The 22,600-nt window shown below is 44.9% G+C and overlaps 2 protein-coding genes across 2 annotated transcripts in view; one reads left to right on the plus strand and one right to left on the minus strand.

Annotated features, from left to right (window-relative positions):
• LOC136442362 (U6 snRNA-associated Sm-like protein LSm2) overlaps positions 1 to 22,600 on the minus strand; it is a 223,136-nt gene that overhangs the window by 178,102 nt on the left and 22,434 nt on the right. The gene's annotated exons all lie outside the window — the stretch shown is intronic.
• Positions 1,135 to 22,252, plus strand: LOC136441923 (uncharacterized). The gene is made up of 2 exons (XM_066438484.1): positions 1,135 to 2,797; positions 17,880 to 22,252. Exons 1-2 carry the CDS (start codon positions 1,135 to 1,137, stop codon positions 22,250 to 22,252), a joined length of 6,036 nt encoding a protein of 2,011 aa, XP_066294581.1.

The raw sequence follows: 22,600 nt of genomic DNA on the forward strand, positions 1-22,600 counted from the left end.
CGCACGCAGTCTGCGCATGCGTGGTGCAAACGGAGGTCTGAGACAGTTTCCCGGATCCCGTTGCATGCTGGGAGACGCGGGGCACTGTGGGTAGCGCAGGGGCAAACAACATCGTTACCATGACAACGTGTATGCGGTGCATGCGTACTGCATCCCCTCTGGCCTATGTTGTCATGGTACCCATAATACCCCGCGTCTCCCAGCATGCAACGGAATCCGGGAAACTGTCTCAGACCTCCATTTGTACCACGCATGCGCAGACATGCAATGGGTTTTAAAGGTCTACTTTGTAATTTAGCAATCTTGAAAAATTAACCCAGACTTTTCTGTTATCCCATTAGCATGTAATTGTAATAAAAAGGTCAACTTCGTTCCAAGCGAACGTCGTAGATTTAACAACGCCAATATCGCTGTCGTCGCAACAGAACACAAGGCATGCATAACTGCCAAAAGTTGGCAGGAAAATAATGACTGAAGAAAGTTACTGGCTCACCCCTGTCGTAGGTCTTAAATGGACCAGGCTGAGCCCATATCTATGCAGTATTCCTTACCCTTATCTGCCCTGACTTTTACCTTAAGGACTTCAGTATTTTACGACGAATCTCTGAGACTGAGGCATTCAAAGGGCCAAGGATATCAATTGGTCTCGGGAGGGTCTATCAAAACAAGGAGAGTGACGTTTCAAAGGTATAAAGCTCGTTTGTGTTTGAATTCTTAGGGAGAAACATTGGCATGATGCCCCCCTATACCAGCGATAGAACAACTATGACACCGGTAACAACATGCATATGCACGCATGCCCCGCAAAACACACACAGAACCAGAACCGATTGGGTTGACAGCACGCATCTATCCATTTTACTGCCGCGCTAAATCCTAGATGGGTACTTAATGTGATGACTATGAAGCTCCGTCCACACAAAGGCTGCGTTGTAGCTCCAATTGGACTTGTGATGATGCCGATCAACCCGTAGGCCTTTCACGGGGCGGACTGAGATCGATCATCGGGACGGGCCGCGCTACCCGGGGCTTGGGAGTGAAATGTGCCTTGATTACCGGGCAGAAATCTGAATTGGTCGGGCCCGATCTTTTATTTACGCGTAGCTGGTAGACTGACGGACAGGGAGCGGAGAGATGGCGGGACTGCGGGCGGGTTTGGCGGTGTCTGTCCTGGTGGTTTTGTACGTAAGCCCGGTGAACCTTCAGCAACTGAGTCCACGGGAGTTGAGCTTGTTGGGGACGGACGAAAGGGAACGGCTGGATTCTAATTTAGGACAGAACGGGAACGGAGAACACCTTCCAGAGGAGTCGGTAGACGGAATATCTGGAGTACCTGCCTCAGAGCACCACAAGTTACCTACGGATGGAAGCAGCCCGGCACCAACGCAAAATGGTTCACCGGTTGGCGAGGACAAAGTAGGGGAGATGATACGAGCCACGGACAGAACGCGTACCGAATCGTCTCTGTCGAGTCAGCGGCAGGATGATCCTCGCGTGCCGCCCACGGCTCCTCTGCGCCCCCGCGCTACACGGAGGCGGTCGGGAGGCCGGAGGAAGCTCAAGGCGGGGAGGCCGGTAAAAGAACGGCGCAGACACGGACAGCGCCAAAGGGTCTCAACTCATCAAACATCCCTGAAGAAAAATCAGGTAAAGACGACCCGTAAGACGGGTCAGCGAAGGAACGCGCCGCAGGGTGGAAACCAGCAAGGAAGAGAGCATCCGTTACTTCGTGGTCATGCAAGCAAGAACGAAGGGCGAGAGGACGTCATTAACCCTGCGTCTCAGGGGCAAGGAGCTCTACAGAGAGTAGAGTTCCCGCCGCCGGGCAAGCCTGAACAAAGCCAGCTCACGTCGGAAACAAGTACCGGAGGTATCCGTCAAACCCCGCCGCGCGGGCGACAGCAGACCGGGCAGAAACAGCGCAGTCAGATCTCGGAGCAGGTGGCCCGTCAACCAGCCGTGCAAACAAGTATTGTTCAGCCATCTTACAACACTCCAGACCAGACGCCTCCTCAGATATCGGTTAATTCGAGAGGGAAGGAAACCGATGTAGAGCCATCGAATTTCGATAAGCAACAGTCTCTTAATCTTGGGAATCGGAAGCTCGGAAACAAAGGCGGACATTTCGGCTCAATAAGCGATCAGGGCACGTGGAGTAGTCAAGACGATGCGTCACCTTCTCAAGACTCTCAGAGCACCCCCATCGGACAGCAAGGCGTCCCCGCAGACGACGGAGACGAAAACGGACCCGTCTACGTCTTCACACAAAACGGGAAGCCCCCATCCATGGCCCAAGATAACCGAAACACACCTCCAAAAGTTCGCCAAGAAAACTTGACGGAAACAAAGGAAACAGTGCGGGGGGTCCAAGGCCCGCAACAGGGAGCCCCGCTTTTAGTAGAACCCACCGAACCGTCTAAATATGAGAACGCTAACTCTCAAACAAAGCTAAACAATCGTGCTTATGAGATACCTGTAGGAGAAAAAGGATCGAAACCTGCGAGAAAGAATTCAGACGACAGCGGGCAAGCTTCAAACGCGGTCCGACCATTCGCTACGGGGAACCGACGGAAAGAACCACACGCCAGGGTCGTCGTCGGCATAGGTAGAGACGGCAACACTCAGTTAGAAATCGTGGGCGGAAACAAAGCTTCTCGTTCAGAAAACACCACGAAAAGCAAGCCTGTAGAAATCGACCTCAATGAAACGACGAAGAAAAAGTCCCCGAAAGAAAAACAAGGAACGTTGAGTGAGGAGGACGATTTGAAAGACCCAAGCAGTGCAGCAACCCACCAAGGTTCGTTGCTCAGAAGCGGGGCGAAAGTCGCTCAAAGCAAATTCATTGTTACCATACTCTCTGTGTCTTTAACCTTCCTATACCTCTGCTACTAGCACTGTATGTGAGCTATACTTTTTATACACGTAAAAACTTGCACCAACAACAGTGTAGCTTTTCGGTGTAGCCAGAACATGCTTATAAATTTGTTTGATGGCTGTAAGTGAAAAATGAGTGAAGTATGAAAAAGCAGTTGTGCAATATTGGTAGATAATGAATACGCACAGCGTAGTGTATTGTAATATGTACATGATTGACGATGGATTTGTGACGTGGTAATTTTATAGCACTGGCCTGACTGCATGTATATATACACCTGAGTCATAAAAAACACATGAGTCATTTGCATGTAAGGCAAACAATCAAGAAAAAATGGCGATGAACGTATGATAACAAAAGCTACACCAGCCCACTGCAAATCCGGTACTTCAGTTACATTGCATAAATATAATTTCTTGAGCCCTTAGACATGTAAACATAAAGCAGAAGCTCGATATCAAAAGAAAAATGAGATGTAATCGTTCTAAACTAATCTTATGTCTCTGAGCTATTGATATACAGCCATAGAACAAGATGATATCGACGTTTTATGGCGCCTCAGCTAAGGCTTCGGGCTTATATCATTTTTGAGGCGGAGATATTATCCTTCCTGGCGGCGTCACAGATAAATCAGTTTATCTCAAAATCCGAACCATATCGCTTATACGCCAGTTGTTTATTCATCAGATATGGCTCAGGTTGTATGTTTAAACGGGCGATAAGTTTTATTACATGTCCAGAACGCTATGTTCATGTTGGACGATCTCTGGTCACCTCGTTACGACCCCTTTACGACGTATTACCGGTAGTAAAACAGACGTGTACTGCTGTTGCCCGTCCAGAGCAAGATCCATCGCTGTTGGGGGGATGTATGTGTATGTACCCTCCCTAGGGAAAACATCGCCTCATTAACATGCACGACGTCACGTTTCGTCTGATGGGGCCCGAAATCAAAATGTACATCGGGATAGACGAGGATTTATACGACTTATAGACTAACCACGGAGGGCGGATGAGAGGGGTTCGACTTATCCATCGCTACCTCCCGATATGTGACGGTGCATGCTAATGAGGCACCGATTTTGTTGGAGCTTTGATAATTACGGCAGAGGGAAAAAAATCATACATATTTGATGTAAACTGGTTAGTGAATATTGTATACCAGCGACAAGGTAGCATTTTTACATTCTTTATCGTGTTTGTTTATGATACTCAAGAATTCTAGTCGAGACGTGCGTAGATACATATTATATCAGTTTGGAATAAAGGCGAAGAGAAAGTAGACAACTAGTTGCATATCGTTTTTCTTGGTAGACGTTTTGGCTGAATGAACGGATGAAACATTTCTAGGATGTATAAGTTACTACTTGATGTGGAGGATAATAGGAATCGATGTCGTTACGACTGTTGTGTTCGCTGGGGGAGCGATACTTGGGCAGTCACGGCGACCATTAGGCAAGGAGTTACGAGCGAGTTTTGCCCATTAAGCTAATCAAACGACTGTTGATGATGAACCTACGAGCTGCGAAAAGACTTCCTGATGGATTAATATGAGGGGGAGTTTGAGGCTTTTATAATCGAGAAATGAAGCTCAGCAAATGTGATGAGCTTGATGTAGAATTCCATAGTGGAATAGTGGCATCGTGTGGCAATAGTGGCAGTCCATTAATGATAATCATAATTTTATTTGCAAGTTCTTGCCCGAGGGCTAAATTTATGCAACATGAAACAATGCATAGCAAGGGTATACTGTACAGATAGTGCGAGTTAACAATGTTGACAAGTAGAACACATGGCTATTCTAAAAACTACTACGGAATGCAATCTACGCCTTTTGGGTTTGACTTCTTTTTTGGTAGCAGTGGAAGACGAAGTGTCCCAATGTTTTTGATGACATAGTGTGTCGCAATCGGTTGGTTGCTTCGCCCACAACCGAGAGGTTCCAGGTTTGAAACCACCGATACGCCCCGATGTTGTGCCCTTGGGAAAGGCACTTAACACGACTTTCTTCACTTCACTCAGGTGTAAATGAGTACCTAGCATCCGTTAGGGACGTCCCTCGAATAGGACGTTAAATGGAGGTTCCGTGTTTGAGGAGAGCCACACCTCGAGCATCTTAAAGAACCCACCGCACTTATCGAAAAGAGTAGAGGTCCTTCCCGGTGTGAGTGGTTCAAAATCTACAGTCCTATGGCCGCACATGGGGCAATAGTCGTATTGAGGTCACCTGAGTTAGTGCCGAATGGCAGTCGCTCCAGACTTTTGCGATCTAGCCCCGCCAATTGTGCGCTCCTCGCAATTCAGCCCCGGGCTGCGAAGAGAGAGCAGTCGGCCTACCCAATAATAATCCCACAGTGTGGTAGCAGTGGATCGACTAGTGACTGGTTCGATTCCTGGCTAGATGCCGTGTCGTCCGAAAAGGTACTCTACACGACTTTCCTCACTCCACACAGGTGCAAAATGGGTACATGACTTCGGCTGGGGAGGTAAAAGGCGGTCGAAGGAGAGGGATTGACTCCGTCTTCCAATGCTCAGATGCTCAATACATGGTGCATTAACAGCTGCCGCGTGCCTGCGAAGCTGGTGTGTTACGCCGAAAGGCGGTTATTCCGCCTATACAGATACGGACTACATATTGAGGGGCAAACAATTCAACAGTGTAGCTCAGAGAGCGATAAGGGTAAATCACAGTATGCACTGTGGTATCTGTTCCATTGTAACTCTTGGCAATAGTACAGTCCGCTTCCAGACATAGTGGCGGCTCCTAACTGTGTATTTTAGGAGTAATTGGCCATTCGTGTAAGCCAAGATTGGATATATACAGTCGTGGTAAGCTTTAGTCGGCTCCCCGCAAAGCCAAACATATAGTGGAGGCGTTATCTAGGGTAGAGTCGGCTTGCGAAGGTTGGTAAGTTTCTCGTTATCAACAAAATAAAAGATGTGGTAGGGTGTAGATTGTACAACGAGGAGAGAGAGAGGCAGAGAGCGAGGGAGAGAGAAAGAGAGAGAGAGAGAGAGAGAGGGAGAGGAGAGAGGGGGAGAGAGAGGGGGAGGGATGAAGGGAGGGGGAGAGAGAGAGGGGGAGAGAGAGAGAGGGAGGGAGAGGAGAGAGGGGGAGAGAGAGGGGAGAGAGAGAGAGGAGAGAGAGAGGGAGAGAGGGGGAGAGAGAGGGAGAGAGAGGAGAGAGAGGGGGAGAGAGAGAAGAGAGGGAGAGAGGGAGAGAGAGAGGTTGGTGGTTGGTGGGGAAGATCGTGACCGTTTTATCATATGCCCCGTTTTTCGTCCGCTATCCCCACCAACTGAAAAATGGACGATACGATCAGTCTCTTCTGAAATTAAGATTAAGATAGCGAGTGATTTTAACCAGATACACGTATGACCCGCGCATTGCTGTCAAAGTACCACCGACCAACCAAACCGTACTCTTTTCTTTATGACTAACCCCCCCCCCCCCCCCACCTCTCACTGGACCCGCGGCACGCTGGCGGCGTCACTGCGGCCGATCAAATTTACAAAGCACTCGACGAATTTCATCGACAAAAAACAAATCTTTTTAAGCTCTGTGTGTTTAGTTGTCTTTTTGGTCATACTTGTACGTTTTGAATGATATTCCCATCATAGGTAACACAAATCCAGTTTAGGACACAGTGACGACGCCAGCGTGCCGCGGGTCCAGTGAGAGGGGGGGGGGGACCATGAATCATCATAACAAATATTACCTCTGTGTCACCCGCTGAACGGTGCATCATGACTAAGCTCTGGCAGCGCTCATGCGTGAAACGAAGTGACCGTTGGTTGATACAAGGGAATCACAAGCCAATTACGTTTGCCGTCGACCAATCAAGCGCGGGTGTGCCGTCACCATGGCGACCAAGTAGAGGATGCCGTGTCGTATGGAGAGATGAGTTGTCGACAAAGCGCTCCGCATAAACCAGGCTTAGGAATACCGCGACTTCTATCCCACATTTTCTTTACAATGTAAATCTGTTGCATTTTCATGATTCCGGGACAGTTTTTGATTTGAAAGTTTTGTACATAATTCAGGGCCATAATCACGAAGGGTTGAATATCAGTGACCCCATCATACATTGCAATGTATATAGATATTGGATTGCGTGCCAGCTATAGAAGTTCTGCTAGGGGCTACTCCGTCAATAACAAGGTTGGTTATGGAGTGGCCCTATTCTAATGAAACAGTGTGCATCTGACCGCTACCTATTGCCCCCCCCCCCCCAATTGACAGACATTTTATCAATACGGTATATATGATTACAAGATCACAACGAAGTTTCGCGCAGCAATGAATTGAGATTTAGAAATCACTCCAAATCCTAACAGTATGCTGATCCTCTCAACCTTCCTGTCAATAGAGGTGACCTATATGCATCTCACCCCCATGGGTATTGAAGCGAAGGAACATTAGTTCACAGAGGTGTCGTATGATGACCCTGAGCGAACGTGAGTAATATTACACACACGGGTGTGAGAGAAAAAAGGAATACCCAAGTTCAAAGGGTTACCATTGCATTAGCAACTCGTGAAGTGTATCACTATGATAACAAATTTCCCGTAAAATAGAACTAGCATGCTTTCCATTAGTACCCTGATGACATTCTTCTTGTCATTTATTGCACAGCACTATTGGTTTAAAGGCCGGTCTGTCCAAAGCTATTTCGTCAGACGTCGTGATAAAGCGTTGAGTTCAAGATAAAGACACTCAAACATGAAAAGTGTCAAGTCAGACCCTCTGTATATCTATTTACTTTATTTATGCTATAATACCTAGATTCAACGTGTTAGCCTTTTGGAAACAAAACTCATGCCATCCACAGCTTGTATGACCACATTGTGTTAAGTCCATTCAATAAGATTAATCTGTCATGCATAGCTTTGTGTACAAAATCAAATTTATGTAACGGAAATCTCCTTTTTGAAAAAAAAGCCAACGTGCTCAAAATTAGATATGCAAAAGAGTGAAATCTACATACAAATACTACATACAAAAGATTTAAGGAGCAGACGATAAAAAACTGTAATTGAACACCTGCAAATGCACTGGGCGCTCAATACAGAGGGTCTTTTACGGCCCAAACGCTTGCATATTGTAGATAACAGGTTATTTCCGGTTCATGAAAAGCGACCCCGACTCAAGCATGTTTGAAATGGAAATCAAGAACATTACTATTCCCTGTAGTTGGTCTCGATCGATTCTCAGTTCAAAAGGTTGCCGTCATTTTTCTAAGGTTGAATTCTCTGTGAAAGCCCTTAAAAGGTAGGATGCTAACGCAGCATCTAAAGGGAGGTCGTTGCCCGAATCCTTTTTGCAGTGAGAAAAATTGTATCGATTGACACATGCAGTCGTACTGTCGTTTCGATTACGGCTCGATCACAGTCGTCGTAGGCCTTCGTACGATTTTTAATGTCGCGGAATTTTCAAGGAAAATCAAACGCCGACTAGGATCGAAGACACCCTCTTCCGTGGCAAGTCACCTGGATTCTTTCACGACACATGCAAGATGCAATTCCAAGATGCCCTTAGGTTTCCACCCGTTCAACGACCGTAAGACAAATATGACCTGGCCCGTAAACACTCAAACAATACCCTAAAAAGTATTCTAGTTACCGTAGAGACTAGTCTACATGTATAAAATATTCACATGTTTACGTTGAATATAATCGAATTTACTTAAACATTTAGGATTTAAACGGAAGGTTTTTTAAAATCATTTTTTAAATTCATTTTCACAAACATAAGATAAACATGCAGAAAAACTAATACTGAAAGGACACGTGGAACACAAAAAACAAATAAATAAAAACCAGAAAACAATGAGAATAACGTATAACGGATATGAGGAAAGAATAACAAACTGAAGCTGTATGTTATCCACTATGTTTTTAACGTTAAAGCTATTTCCCCCATTTACCAATATAGTTTCATTATAACTTAACCATCCTTTTTGTAATGTAGTCTGATCTATGAAAGTATGATACATATGAGATGAAGGCTTGTAGATTAAGAGAATATTTACGGTTTTTGAAAATAAATTGTTTGCTTAGAATGATGATTGAATTGGAAGGGTCGTTATGAATATATTTTACACTTAGCCGCTGGCGAAGTGTGCTGTTGAAGTGATAATAATTATAATAATAATGGTTTATTGGTCAGAAATCGCCCGTGCAATGACAGCCAGTGCTGAATTGCTGCAGGATTTACAATCACATAATACACAACAGATACATATTTGCTCCACACTTGCACTTTGTGGAACTGTCACAAGGGTCTGGGCGGCTGCCATTCGGCGCCAGCAGGTGACCTCAATACGACCTTCCCCAACCGACGTCAAGTACGCATTCACACCTGGGTGGAGTGAGGAAAGTCGGGTAAAGTGACTTTCCCAAGGGCACAACATCGGAGCATATCGGTGGTTTCGAACCCGGGACCTCTCGGTTCTTGGCGAAACCTCCTACCGATTGCGTCACACGATGCCACGAAACAGCCCCAGCGTTTGTTATTGCCCTTACTACTCACCGTAGGTCGCCATCATGTACTCTGACAACATGTAACCTCCCCAACCTCTAATTTTCTGCTTCGTTTATCACCCAAATGTTTTGTTTTAGTCGTCGTTTGGGGTCAGCCAAGGTGATAGATGGGCAGCTCGGGCTAAGTTTTACGTACGAATGTAATTGTGGGGCTTGAATTGAGCTTTTATCGCCAGCAATTTGGCGGTAAGGCCTTTCCGCGAGACAGATTTGCCGCGACCCAGGGGATGAGTAGATCGCTGATAGTATCAATTCCTTCGTAGCTTTTAGGGTCTCTATTATGTTCCTGTTTAATCAGAATTGTGTGTAAGAACCCTTTTAGTGTAACACGACAGGAGGTAACGCAATGTGCGCTAGCAGATATGTCGTTACGAGAATTAAAAGGTTCGTGATAGGCAAGTTGCTCTCGTGGATGGTACTACATAATTGAATTGCTTCTTCTGAAAAGGCCAACCAGATGAAATTGCATGGCTTGGTAATTAAGAGAACGAGGGCCTCTCTGTTGAAATTTATCATCTACTCAGATGTTATAACACTGTTTAAAGGTCGGGCTTTGTGGAAAAGGTCAAACTGACTGACATGGCATAGGATGCCGACACGAAGAGTGGGGAAGTAAACCGTCAACATTAGATACGAGGACTTAAGAATGATCCCAACAAAGACAGGAACAACGGTTCAGCACCAAGGACATGAACAAATGTTCAGCATTAGAATTCTTATCACCGAAGACACGAGAAAAGGTTCAGCACCAGAACGTTAGCACCAAGGACGAAGACACGAGAAAAGGTTCAGCACCAGAACGTTAGCACCAAGGACAGGAACAAATGCTCAGCACTAGAACTTAAGCAAAAAGGACAGGAACAAGGATTCAGCACTAGAACATCAACAAAAAGGAAAAAGAACAAAGGTTCAGCACAAGAACTTCAGTACCATGGACAGGAAGCAAGGTTTAGCACCGCGACTTTAGCACCGAGGAAAGGAACAAAGGTTCAGCACCGGAACTTTAGCACCAAGGACAGGAAGAAAGGTTCAGCACCGGAACTTCAGCACCAAGGACAGGAACAAAGGTTCAGCACCGGAACTTCAGCACCAAGGACAGGAACAAAGGTTCAGCACCGGAACTTCAGCACCAAGGACAGGAACAACGGTTCAGCACCAGACCTTAAGCATCAAGGGCAGGAACAAGGGACCAGCACTAGAACTTCAGGACCAGGGAACAAAAAGGTCAGCACCAGAACTTCAACACTAAGGACAGGAACAAATTTGCAGCATCAGATCTTTAGCACCAAGGACCGGAACAGAGGTTCAGCATCAGAAGTTAAGCACTAAGGACATTTGTTATGAATTTGGGAAGATAACAGATGAGAGTGACCCAATACAAGGGATGGAATCATCTCGTTGAATCATCCTAACGTTGAAACTTGTCTAACAAACCAAACAAACGCTCTTCAAGATCCTCTGAAGGATTGCCCTTCCATAAAGATCTTTGACATTGTTGAAATAGAGCAAACACGATTTGCATTAATTGAAGTATATGCGGGCCTCCATAGCTTCCCCCAAAGTTTTTAAGGAGATTTCGTACATACTAGTAGTTTGCGCAGCATTGCCAGCAGGCGCTTGTGTAATGAATGTTACGTGATCTCGTCCGACACGGTCTCGCCCCAATGTCGAATTCCACACACACTTCGGCTGAGTAATCCGCCCAGACGCCGTGTATCATATCACTACACCACAGATACAGTACGTCAAACCCGCTCTCCTTGCCTCGTACCATCTGTCCCCCACCTGATTAAACCTCTCAATAACCACCCTCATCGACGGCATAAGCCGGTTAATCAAAATGGGATTTGGGGTATAATGACGTTTCATGGTGCATTTGACAGAAAACGTATACCCGTGTGGTTGGGAATTTAATCCAAGGTGACATACACACCCTGAATGCTAATGAAATCGTCTTTACAAATTACAATTTACCAAGGCCAAACACGAATGAATCGTTTTATACCATGGACGCCAGCCGTCTTGGTAATTCTAACAGTGGTCCGCACCCCTTAGAATAAACACACTATAAGTTACATGATATACGGTTGGATAAAGCATAGTTCACGTCGTGTGTAGCCTAACGAATCGCCCTTCAAGCGCCCGGCAGTTACTGTAACCGCCATCCCCCTCTTGGGGTGGGGGTCAGTAACCTCCGACCGAGAGCTTGTATAAACGCGGGCTAACGTTGTGTGGCGTTATGAAAAAAAGAGATGTTGAAAACTTGCCACAGATCTCCATAACCTCCATAATACCGAGCGACTAGTGGGTCTACTAGTATTTGCATCGAAACAAGCAGGCGTGTTTTCTGACATTTTCATTCGATGAAATATAAAGTGCGGATCGTTGCCCCCTATCAAACATTTAGAAAGGTGACAAAAATGCCAATGTAAATAAATCCAAGTCACTGCTTTCGTTCAGCCCACTTTTAAACACAACCACACGTTAAACTCTGTGGCAGGTATCGAAAAATAACTTCCACGACCCCATACCTTTGCCGACTGATGTTAGCCTTATCGGGAAGCATATTATAATTGTTTTGATTTATTATGCAACTCATTTACATGAATTCTGTCAATTGATCATCTTCTCTACCCAAATAACACAATAACTTGTTCAAAGTATGAAAGTCTTATCTTAGCATGTCCCTAACACGAGATACCGAACCCGGAAGTTCCGCTGCCGTACCACAGCAAGCCACTAGGGGCCCCAAAATCTCATCATTTCGAGGTCTCCATAAGACCTACCCATATACCAAATATCATGACGATCAATGAAGGCATTCTTGAGTTATATTGAGACACGCAGACACACACAAGAACGCTGACGAAAACATAACCTTCTAGGCGAAGGTAATGATCAAAATTGTATGGCAACAGTGCATTTACAGACATGCTAATTGCTCCTATTTCTACTTCCCCTCCAATGCACAGGTTTATATTTTTGTTCCGTTACATCACCGATTGCCTGCTGTTAATACAGATAATCCTCAAACCGTAAACCTATTAATATTGCCGTTCTAAGTATCAAAAATAAGTAGATTAAGCACACAGGGGGTGCAAACTTCCGTCTTTAAGCATGGAGAGTAAATGTAAGCGTCTTAAAGGCAGCCAAAGCAATATTAGGGCCCAAAATATTGAAATAGAAATAAAGCTGAAATCTTTATGGTAGTGACATTTACTAACACTATTTAACACATTTGCGTAATAACTTCATACTTTGAGCATCTTAAAAACGTGCCGTACGATGATTCCCTTAGTTTCGCAAGCATAAAAAACACCCGGCGACGATTTTCAGTCAGTTCTCACATCACAACGACGTCATATTTTTGCATGATGGACGTCTCTATAGATTGTGATAATGTTGCTTGAACTAATGATGTATAGAAATGACTAGATAAATTGACTTTCAACATCCGATTTTCGGGCCCTAATATTGCTTTGGATGCCTTTAACATGGAAATCAAAAATTCACCAACACGCATTCTGACTTCTAGTTCTCACATTCGTCCTCTTCGTTATTTGGGTTGAAGAGGAAGTTATTTTCCTGCTCTCTCGTGTTTGATGTCAATGAAGTTGCGTGCGAACAGGTGTGTTTTCCCACGATCTGCTAATAGATAGAAAGCCGGGGCTGCAAAGATTCCCACCATTGAAGATTCGTAAGTGTGCATTAAGTAAAGGGCTGGATCTGACCTTGATTCTAGATTTGTCATATCACGGAACGCAAGAGTTTTGTTAAGTACGTAGAAGCTGCATAGGATCCGCTCACACTGGGAAGGACCAAAGCATAGTGGATTCCCTTAAGTCAGAATATGTGTTAGTCGCTGTCAGATTTGTATTTATGGCTGATCCTCAAACATGAAACCTCCGATTTGACATCCCATCGGAAGGAATACAACCTCTACTTGTAGCATGCAAATCTGTGCCCAGACCCATCGAACGTGTGCGTCATAATCGGGATTGGTAACAACTGAGGCACATCAAGCTAGCAGCCTAGTGGGTAGTGTCATTCAAGAAGTCGCGAGTTCATACATAGTTCAGAAGTCATACCAAGACTTTGAATATATGTACTACTTTTTCTGAAGAGTACGGAAGTTTGAACTCACACCACTACCAGTGGACTAGCTTCCTGCTGTAGGGTTTTCACAACTGTGTGACCCAAGGACTATAGAAAAAGAGATGGGTGCTGCCTTATACACGGAAAGGTGTGGGAAGTATTTTAACCAATTGTACATGTACATGTTCAACTTCATAATTGCGGAGGCAACAGCGACACACACCACGACGTATACGTATTTCTGACTTGATAACATGTACACATATCTTAGATATCCGTATCAGACAGACTGAATTGCGCACTGCAAGACCTACAGACGTGAAGTCAATTGATAATTTCTGGTGGAATCTGAAGTGGCACGTAGACCTCAGAAAGTTGCTGAGCTGGAGACCATTGCCGGCGAGAAATGGGCCAGAATTCATAAAGAGCCCTGCCAGAAGCCTGTGACAGGCTATCGTTCCCGTGCTGCACGAAGTACTAAAGACAGATCCTCTTGGGGGGGGGGGGTGAATAATTTTGCAACCTGCTTTTTGTGTGAAAGTTGCAATTTGGGATGAACTATAAAATATATATTGACTTTGGCCTTGGTATTAGATTACAATTAACTATCTATTTACCACTATATATGATTTAGTAATATTCTGTAGTTGTATTGTTCTTCATTTTGCCAAAATTTCCAAAATGCGAAGGGGGGTGAAAAATGTTGCATGCAACTGTACATATATTATTCACATTTATTTTCGCTTGTTCAAGTGAATTCAATGCGCTCCGATCTGTTGATAGATTCAATTACATACTAGGAGGTGATAATCCTTACTGTGTACAGATATGTATATATATATCAAAGAATGTTTGGACATTAGAACAAGCAATGTATAAGTATACGACACGTGAAATTACAATATGTTGCTCTATCCCATATGATTGTGCGTAATCAAGCTCATTTGTATGCACCTATTCGTTTGTATGTATGTATGTATGTATGTATGTATGTATGTATGTATGTATGTATGTATGTATGTATGTATGTATGTATGTATGTAGTAGACCTTACGAAAGTCGCTGTGCTTTTGTTGTGTCAATAAAGATCTGATCTGTATATCACCCTCTCACCCCACTGTAACCACACTGACCAGTGCACCATTAACAAATCTTCCCTCTCGTTTGGCCTTCCCGACTACCGTTTCCTGATTCCTGGTCAAAACGGCGACCCCTAATCCCATCCATACATCCCCGCACCAAACCCCGTCCGTTATTTCTCGTTTTTCAACCCGCTTTGGTGCCATTAACGGCAGTATCTGCAAGATCCAATTTCCTTGTTCGCGGCCTTGAAGCCATGTCTGCCGTAATGCCTGGTTTACTGTGAAGATTTTGGGCCAGTCCTTGGGACAGAAGTAATAGTCTTTGCTTTCCTCATGTACGACTGGGCTTGCATTATTCACCAAGCTTACCCCCGCCATTGATTGGGACATTTACGTGGCTATCCCATTCTGTCTGTCTGTTGGCAGGCAATGGTTGCCGTTTCAGACCGGAGTCGCACAAATTGGCCGTTTGAGCAGTCCAAAGTAATATTTCACAATTGTGACTTTTGGGAAATATGTCATGAACATGACATGAATGCAAACCTAAGTTATAACTTTATCAATAGTTGGATTTTTGTGTTTCTTTTCACACATATACATATATATGTTCTGGGTTTGAAAATAGCTAATATATCTTTTCTTCTAAGGTAGAAAGCCCATCTTATAATTTCTGCATATATGAAGGTTGGAAATAGGATATTGATGGATGAATTTGAGAGAAAGTCTATGCACACTTTGATTTTCCTATAAGCTCCAAAAATTTAGAAAGCTGGCAAAGCCTGATATAGATTTGTCATGATGTTATATCGGACACTTCTATACTACTTTTTTAACAGGACAATTATTAAGATAAGTTTTCATCACATTTCTATTTGTGCTGAGTTAAAGTTAAAATCCTCCCACACCATAATTGATGTATAGGGCGGTGCCCATCTCCGTTTCATAGCCCTGGGCCACACTGTTGCAATCACTGCAGCAGGGGGCTAGTCCACTGGCAGTGGAGTGTGTTTAACTTCCATACTGTTTCATAAGTATGTAACATTTTTATAAAGTCTTTGGTATGACTCAATGCGCCTCTTGTCCAGAGGTGCCCTACCTGGGACTAGAACCCCAGTCCTTCTGGTCCAAGTAATTTGAACCAGATGTGGCAGAGTAGCATAGGCGTAGACCACTACACCACAGGGACACCCCTATTTGTGCTGACGATGCTATAAATAATTTCTTCTATATATATTTTTTGTCAATGTCAGGATGGCAGGTTTACATGTCACTTTGGACAAGCATACATGAGTTGAACAAAAACCATCATCCTTTTCTCAAACATATAGAAAACGAGAAACACATTGAAGTACTGGTAAACACGAGAAAATACAAGTCTGTCAAGAAATCGAATAAATCATACCTCCGTAAAATATCGATCTATAGAGTTTTTGTGAATGTCTTAATGTCATAGCCCTAGCCATCACAGACCGATTCTCTGGTGGTCGATTGGCCAGCTGTCCGTGACCTGTAGCCTGACTAAACCGCGCTCCTAGCGGTCCGTCCGAGAGTTACCATCCCACTAGAGGGGGGGGGGGCAATTAATCCCCGCCAGCGAGAGCTTTGGTAAACACAGGCTACCCTTTCTATGGGGAACGTTGTTCCCTATTTATTGCCAGCTGTCGATGTTTCTACAAACGTAATGACTGTCGGAGACCTCATATCTCCATAAAATATTTTGGTTCTGCAAATGACTTCCACATTTGCATGATCTATCCTTGGTCATGTACACCATTAACTGACTTACACAGGTTACAATGTCAACAGTCCAATCATTTACCACTTAGAATAATTATGGCACTTTTGAATTAATTATGCAAATTAGGGATTCATTTGCATAATTGGTATCTGCTAATGTTCCACCTGCCATAAACTACATGTTGCATGTATAGAAAACCTGAGATCCTGTGGATGGATCTGTAGGATACTAGTATTTGGTACGTGGGTACTTTCTGTATTTGTATTTACAAAAAGCGTTCCCCGCGTTTCAAATGGAACAGGCCCACTTGTAGCCATAGTAGCCATAGTAGCCATGTAGCGTGAACGACAAGCCCACCCGCCATATTGAACTAGGTGTGTTTGTATTGTTCTCTTCCAACAAACTGCGAAGTTCCAGCAACAACATACCCTGGTTGGTAGGTACAAATAAGTAGGACGGTCATTTGACCCCATCGACTGTTTCGTGCTTTTTCCAGTATCCTATTTTGGCTGCGGAGCCCGATGTTTACCCTGTAGGTAATGTAACGTTACAATTACAACAGGTGACAGGTGTGCACAGAACAGCGCCCACGTTACCCTTTGTAAAGACCGAAGATTGAAAACCAAACACTAGTAGGAAAGTAACTCTACTATGTAAAACTCAGTGCATAACAGATTCCTGGGACGTATAAGTGGATGTAAATGACAACCATGGTTGAATACGTTGCTATATATCATATATAGATTGCATGTTTCAAAACAGGAAGTCAAACATAGTTTGCTTCCGCGTTTTGGTTGCCCACGCACCTCTAGAGCCTAGAACCTTCCTTGACCTGTCTCTTAGCATCCTAATAAGGTGTTACATCAGGGCAACTACTCGTTCTCAGGCCACAACTTAATTGTTTCAAATACTGTTCAAGGAAATAGATTTACAAAAAAGCCACCGTTTGAAGAATGTAACGACACTGAGTCTTAAACGTGAGCAGAACACTATTCATCCGTGACGTTGGGAAATTCTTTTGTGGAAATTTGCATGCGAGAAACAAATAGGAAGAAACTTTGTTGCATACAATAGGAATATGTCGGCTTTGAGACTGTATGATTTTGATTTTGATTTTTTTCCACTTGGTGTATAAAGGCGCCTTATTATGCACCTGCCTCATGAGTCGATTACAGTTCAGTTGACCTCCACATAGCGCCGCCATGTCAAGGTCACCAAAAGCCATTTCAAAGAGGCCACCATACGCACGGCAAACAATCTTTTATGTTTTATCATTACCTCCACGACAATGGAGGCACTGTCAGCTTAGCGTGTCTGCCTGCCTGTCTGTTTCCGCGTATAGTTTTCAGTAACTTGATTACCTTTGCCAAGAGGGCTATGTTTTCTTTGCCGTTTTTGGTGACGCCTCAGGGGCGAGCCTAACTGTATAGTATTAGTGCTGCAGAGAGCTCGAAGTTCTATTCCTGTGCTGTCTTGTTAACTAGACGGTACAACGACATTCGAATAAAAGACAAATCCTTAACTAACTGTCCGTTCATTTTCACAGAATACGCTACATTTGCTGTGACGTTACATCATTCACCAAACAACAAAGCGAATAGAAGAATTGTCACCATGAGTGACACAAATGGCCGCCCTAACGGGTCTTCCATGAGACAAGAGGAACCGAGTATGGTAGTGGGCAACGGTTCACAAGAAGAGGAGGGAGAGGACATGTCGTTAAACGCTGTCCAACAGCTAGAAGATTCTACAAGCAGTGCCACCTCGTCAGAAAGTGATTCAGGCACTACGTCAAGTGAAGGAGATACTAGTACTGAAGAAGATGAAACCGATGACGAAACAGATTTCGATGAGCTAATCGAAGAAGGCCTTGCCCTATTAAACACCGAACGCCTGGACCAAGCCGAAATGTCGATTGCAAAGGCTCTTCGGTCGTTAAGTGGAAGATCTGCCACTAGCCAACGTCTGACAAAGTGTTTCCTGCGTCTCGGTGATGTCTACAAGCGTCGCGCGAAGATAACTGGGGAAGCACAATATTTCATCAAAGCATCGGCTCTGTACAACTCAGCTCTGAGTCGGTGTCAACCTCAAGACGAACGAAATGAGATTGCGACGATGATTCAAACCTTGGAAAGTGAGTTTATCGTCACATTAGGCAGTGATGGGAACACAGGCGACAAGTCTACCTGCACCAGAGATTATAAAGGAAAGTTAGTTGAGATTCGCGAAAGGTGCAAAGCTTTACTGGATCAGATTAAGCCGTCAGATCAAGAGACAGAGCTTACCACTGAAGAGGACAAGAAGTTCGTGGAGAAAGAAAGAGTGGATGCAATACACAATCTTTGCCAGCAAACTACATCGGGAATGAAAGCCTTTGTTTGTGACATGGTCAATGAATGCATCGCTATCATTGGAGATCCGCCATCCAAGTACGCCATGATTGGGCTTGGATCCCTGGCACGGGAAGAAATGACACCATATTCGGATCTCGAATTCGCTATTCTGCTGGAAGAAGGTCGAAGCGGCGAAGACACCAAACAGTACTTTCGCACGTTAACGAACCTCCTTCACCTTAAGGTGGTCAACCTTGGAGAAACCATCCTCCCATCGCTGGCCATCAAGTCCCTGAACGACTACACTTCGGGGAAAGGTGGCGACAATTGGTTCTTCGACGACGGACCTAACGGCATCGCCTTTGACGGAGCCATGCCGTGGGCATGTAAAACACCACTTGGTCGTCCTCCAACAGAAAACAAACCGTGGTCAGTGGAGCTGATTGGCACCCCCGCCATCCTAGCCCAGAATCAGACGGAAGAGATGGTCCTCAAAGAGGGCTACAACTTGGCAGACGTCCTTTCCAAAGTGGCCTTCGTGTCTGGAGATCGGTTCCTTGTCGACGATTACAACAGGAAAGTAAGAGCCATCCTCAGTCAGCACGCGAACCCAGAGGACCAGACAAAGGTCGATGGATGTCCGGGTGGTTCCAAACTAAATATTGGCCAGAGAAGAGCATGCATAACACTCTGTGAAGATTTAACACGTTTTTCCGCAGATCCTTCCTTGACAGACCTGGGTAGACTATACCAGGTAAAGAAGGAGATCTACAGGCTACCTACTCTTATTGTGAATGGATTGGCAACTTTCCATGGTCTCTATGAACATACACCCTGGGATGCGGTTAAGCAGCTCCACAGTGATGGAGTCCTGAATGCAGAGGCAACGCACAATCTTCATTTCGCGCTCGCTTTTGCCAGTGAGGTCCGCCTTCGCTCTTACTTGGCTAATGAGAGAGGTAAGGGTGATCTGATCGTCGCACGGCGTTACAAGGCTTCTGATCAATCTGGTTCGGGGAACCATGTTGACCTTCAAAAATTGTTTCCAGGAATAGGGAACAATCTCTTGCACCGCTACTTCTGCACAGTCATTGACCTTGAAGCGAAAACAGAGGCCTTTCTCGACGCGCTCACAGATACTGATCAAGGAGCGACAGCCACGTTTGGAAACTTGTTTGATGATTCTGCGCTGACAAAAGGACTCGTTCACCTTCGCCTCCTGCAGTTCCCAGACGCCAAAGAGTCCCTTCTGCGAGCTCTGAAGGAGGCCAGGTCTGATTCTGCTGGGAACGTTTCATCTCAGCATCTTTCTGACGTTCTGTCAAGCCTAGCGTACGTACACGTAGTGCTTGGCGAGAATAGCCGTGCTCTAGAACTGCGAAAGGAGCGACTTGAACTGGTAAGACACAACGTCGGTCGTGATACCAAGTCGGCTCTTACTGAATGTCTCTTGAGCATAGGGTATTCCTACATTGAAATGAAGAAGAGTGAGGAAGCCATCAGGGCCCTCGAAGAGGCCCTGAGCTATGTAAAGGCTAGGGACATTCAGACCAAGGCAGATATTCTATGTGCTCTTGGCCAGGCTTACTACAGCAATGACGACTACTTCAGGGCCATGGAATATTTCAACGAAGTCAAAGTCATTGCAGAGAGACTACGCAGGAAAACCCCAGACAACATGCTCCTTCCAGATGTACTAGTCAACATTGCAGCCGTTTTCGGATCCCAAGCCAAACCGGAGGACGCAATAAAGAGCTACGAAGAGGCCATTTGCATGTACAAACAAGTATTTGGGAGTGGCATAGCACATCCAGATATATCCATGGCCCTTACAAACCTTGGTCTTGCGTACAGAGGCCTTGGGAGGCACAAAAATGCCGTTGATCTCTACGAGGAAAGTTTGTACATTGAGAAACTGATGTTTGGGGAAGATGCAATGAACGAGTCCATTGGCACAATTTTGATCAAAATGTCGGGTGATTACTTTTACCTTGGACGGTACAGGAAGTGCTTGGCTATCCTTGAAGACGCTCTAAAAATCTATCAAACTTCCCCAGACGGAGAGACAGCTTTGGGGAACATATGGACAAATTTTGGCAACGCACATCGTCGGCTTGGCCATTACGCTCGGGCGTTGAAGTTTTACCAGAAGGCGTATAAGCTAGCCATCCGCCTATCTGAACCCGACAAGCCAAATCTCCTCGTAGCTGCGGCTCTGAAGAACATGGGTAACGTGAGCAATGACCTGGGACAGCATGAGGATGCGCTGGCGTTTCATCAACAAGCTCTAGACATGACGATCTTGGTCCACGGTGAAGGTGTCAGTCATCCCGATGTAGCCGATTCATTACATAACCTATCCTACACTTACGACGAGATGGAAGATATGGGAAACAGCTTGTATTTCGGAGAGAGAGCGTTAACCATGTTGGACGAAATCTTCGGGTCCGACAGTCCCCACAAGGGTAAAGCAGAGATATTATCTATCTTAGGCACTACGTACCTAGGCCAAGGTGACACGCAGAAGGCGTTAGATTATCTGCACAAGTCACTGTCATACCTCCAGCAGATGACCGACAGCGAGGAAACACATCTTCCAACAGCGTCGGTCGTTCTCGGAAATATAGCGCAAGCCTACCAATTCAAGGGAGACTTCAAGAGAGCAAAAGAATACATTATCAAGTCACTCGAAATAGAAAGAGGCATTTACGAGGACGAGTGTCATCCAATGATTATGGAATCCATCAACAATCTTGGCTCCGTTTGTTTTCTGCTAGGGGAAACCGAAGAGGCTATTTCGCTCCTTTCGAAGTCCCTGTCTGCATTTATCAGTTTCTTCGGTGAGGGGGTACCGCACATGAAGGTTGTCACGGGTTATCTCAATCTCGGGTCTGCTTATGATAGAGCTGGACGTTACGACGAGGCAGTTGAACACCTACAGAAAGCAATGGACATGCAGAAACAGCTCCATGGCGACGAACCCCATCTTGACACTGCTGCGATACTGCTTAAGTTGGCTTCTGTCCGCTCCAACCTAGAGCAACAAAATGAAGCAATCGGTCTGTATCAGCAGTCCCTTGAAATGTTTCGGCACATACACGGTGAAGCGGTACCACACAGTGAAACAGGGACGTGCCTGGTTAAGATGGGACAGGCATACCGACGCATGGGAGACTACAACAGAGCACTTGCATGTCATCTCGAAGGGCTAGAGATACTCAAAGCTTTCTATGGATCTGATACTCTTCACCCAGCTGTTGTCACGGCCACTTACAGACTAGGGGAGATATACTTTGAGCGTGGAGACTTTAATGAGGTTTTCACAACGTTCAAACTACATATGGGAATGTTGTCACGGGAAAGTGAACCACAACCGACCCTGGTCGGATCCCTGTGCTACTTAGGAAGGGCGTGCCTAGCTCTGCAACGAAAGGAAGAAGCCAAAGACTTTCTTCAACAGGCACTCCGCGTGCTCGAAGAACTTAAACCAGAAAGTTATGAAAGGCAATTCACGGACCACGACATTGACATGGATACTGCCACTATAAGGTCTCTCCTTGATGAAGCAAATAGATTGCAGGCTTAGTTCGCGGTTTTTTTATAGTTCAACTCAGGCAGATGTAATCGTTGATGGTCGGCTTCGCGCAAACTATGATTCATCCAGTCACGATATTGGACTGTCTATGATGTTTCCCAGATCCAACGGAATTTCTGCTGCAGTACCAAGGTCAACCAATACATATTCACATACCAAGATTCATCAAATCCATTTAGAGGTTAAGTTATTGCTCCGGAAACACAAACACGTCCATTTTTGTGGAGGTTAAAAATAAATAACCAAATTGTTAGTTAGTCAAAGTATGAGTTGACTTTAACTTTTACCATCTAACGATCACTTGCTTTGTATTCAATTTTTTTATCAGCTTTCAAAATT

Source organism: Branchiostoma lanceolatum, chromosome 9 (assembly GCF_035083965.1).
Source record: "Branchiostoma lanceolatum isolate klBraLanc5 chromosome 9, klBraLanc5.hap2, whole genome shotgun sequence".
Taxonomy (NCBI): Eukaryota; Metazoa; Chordata; class Leptocardii; order Amphioxiformes; family Branchiostomatidae; genus Branchiostoma; species Branchiostoma lanceolatum.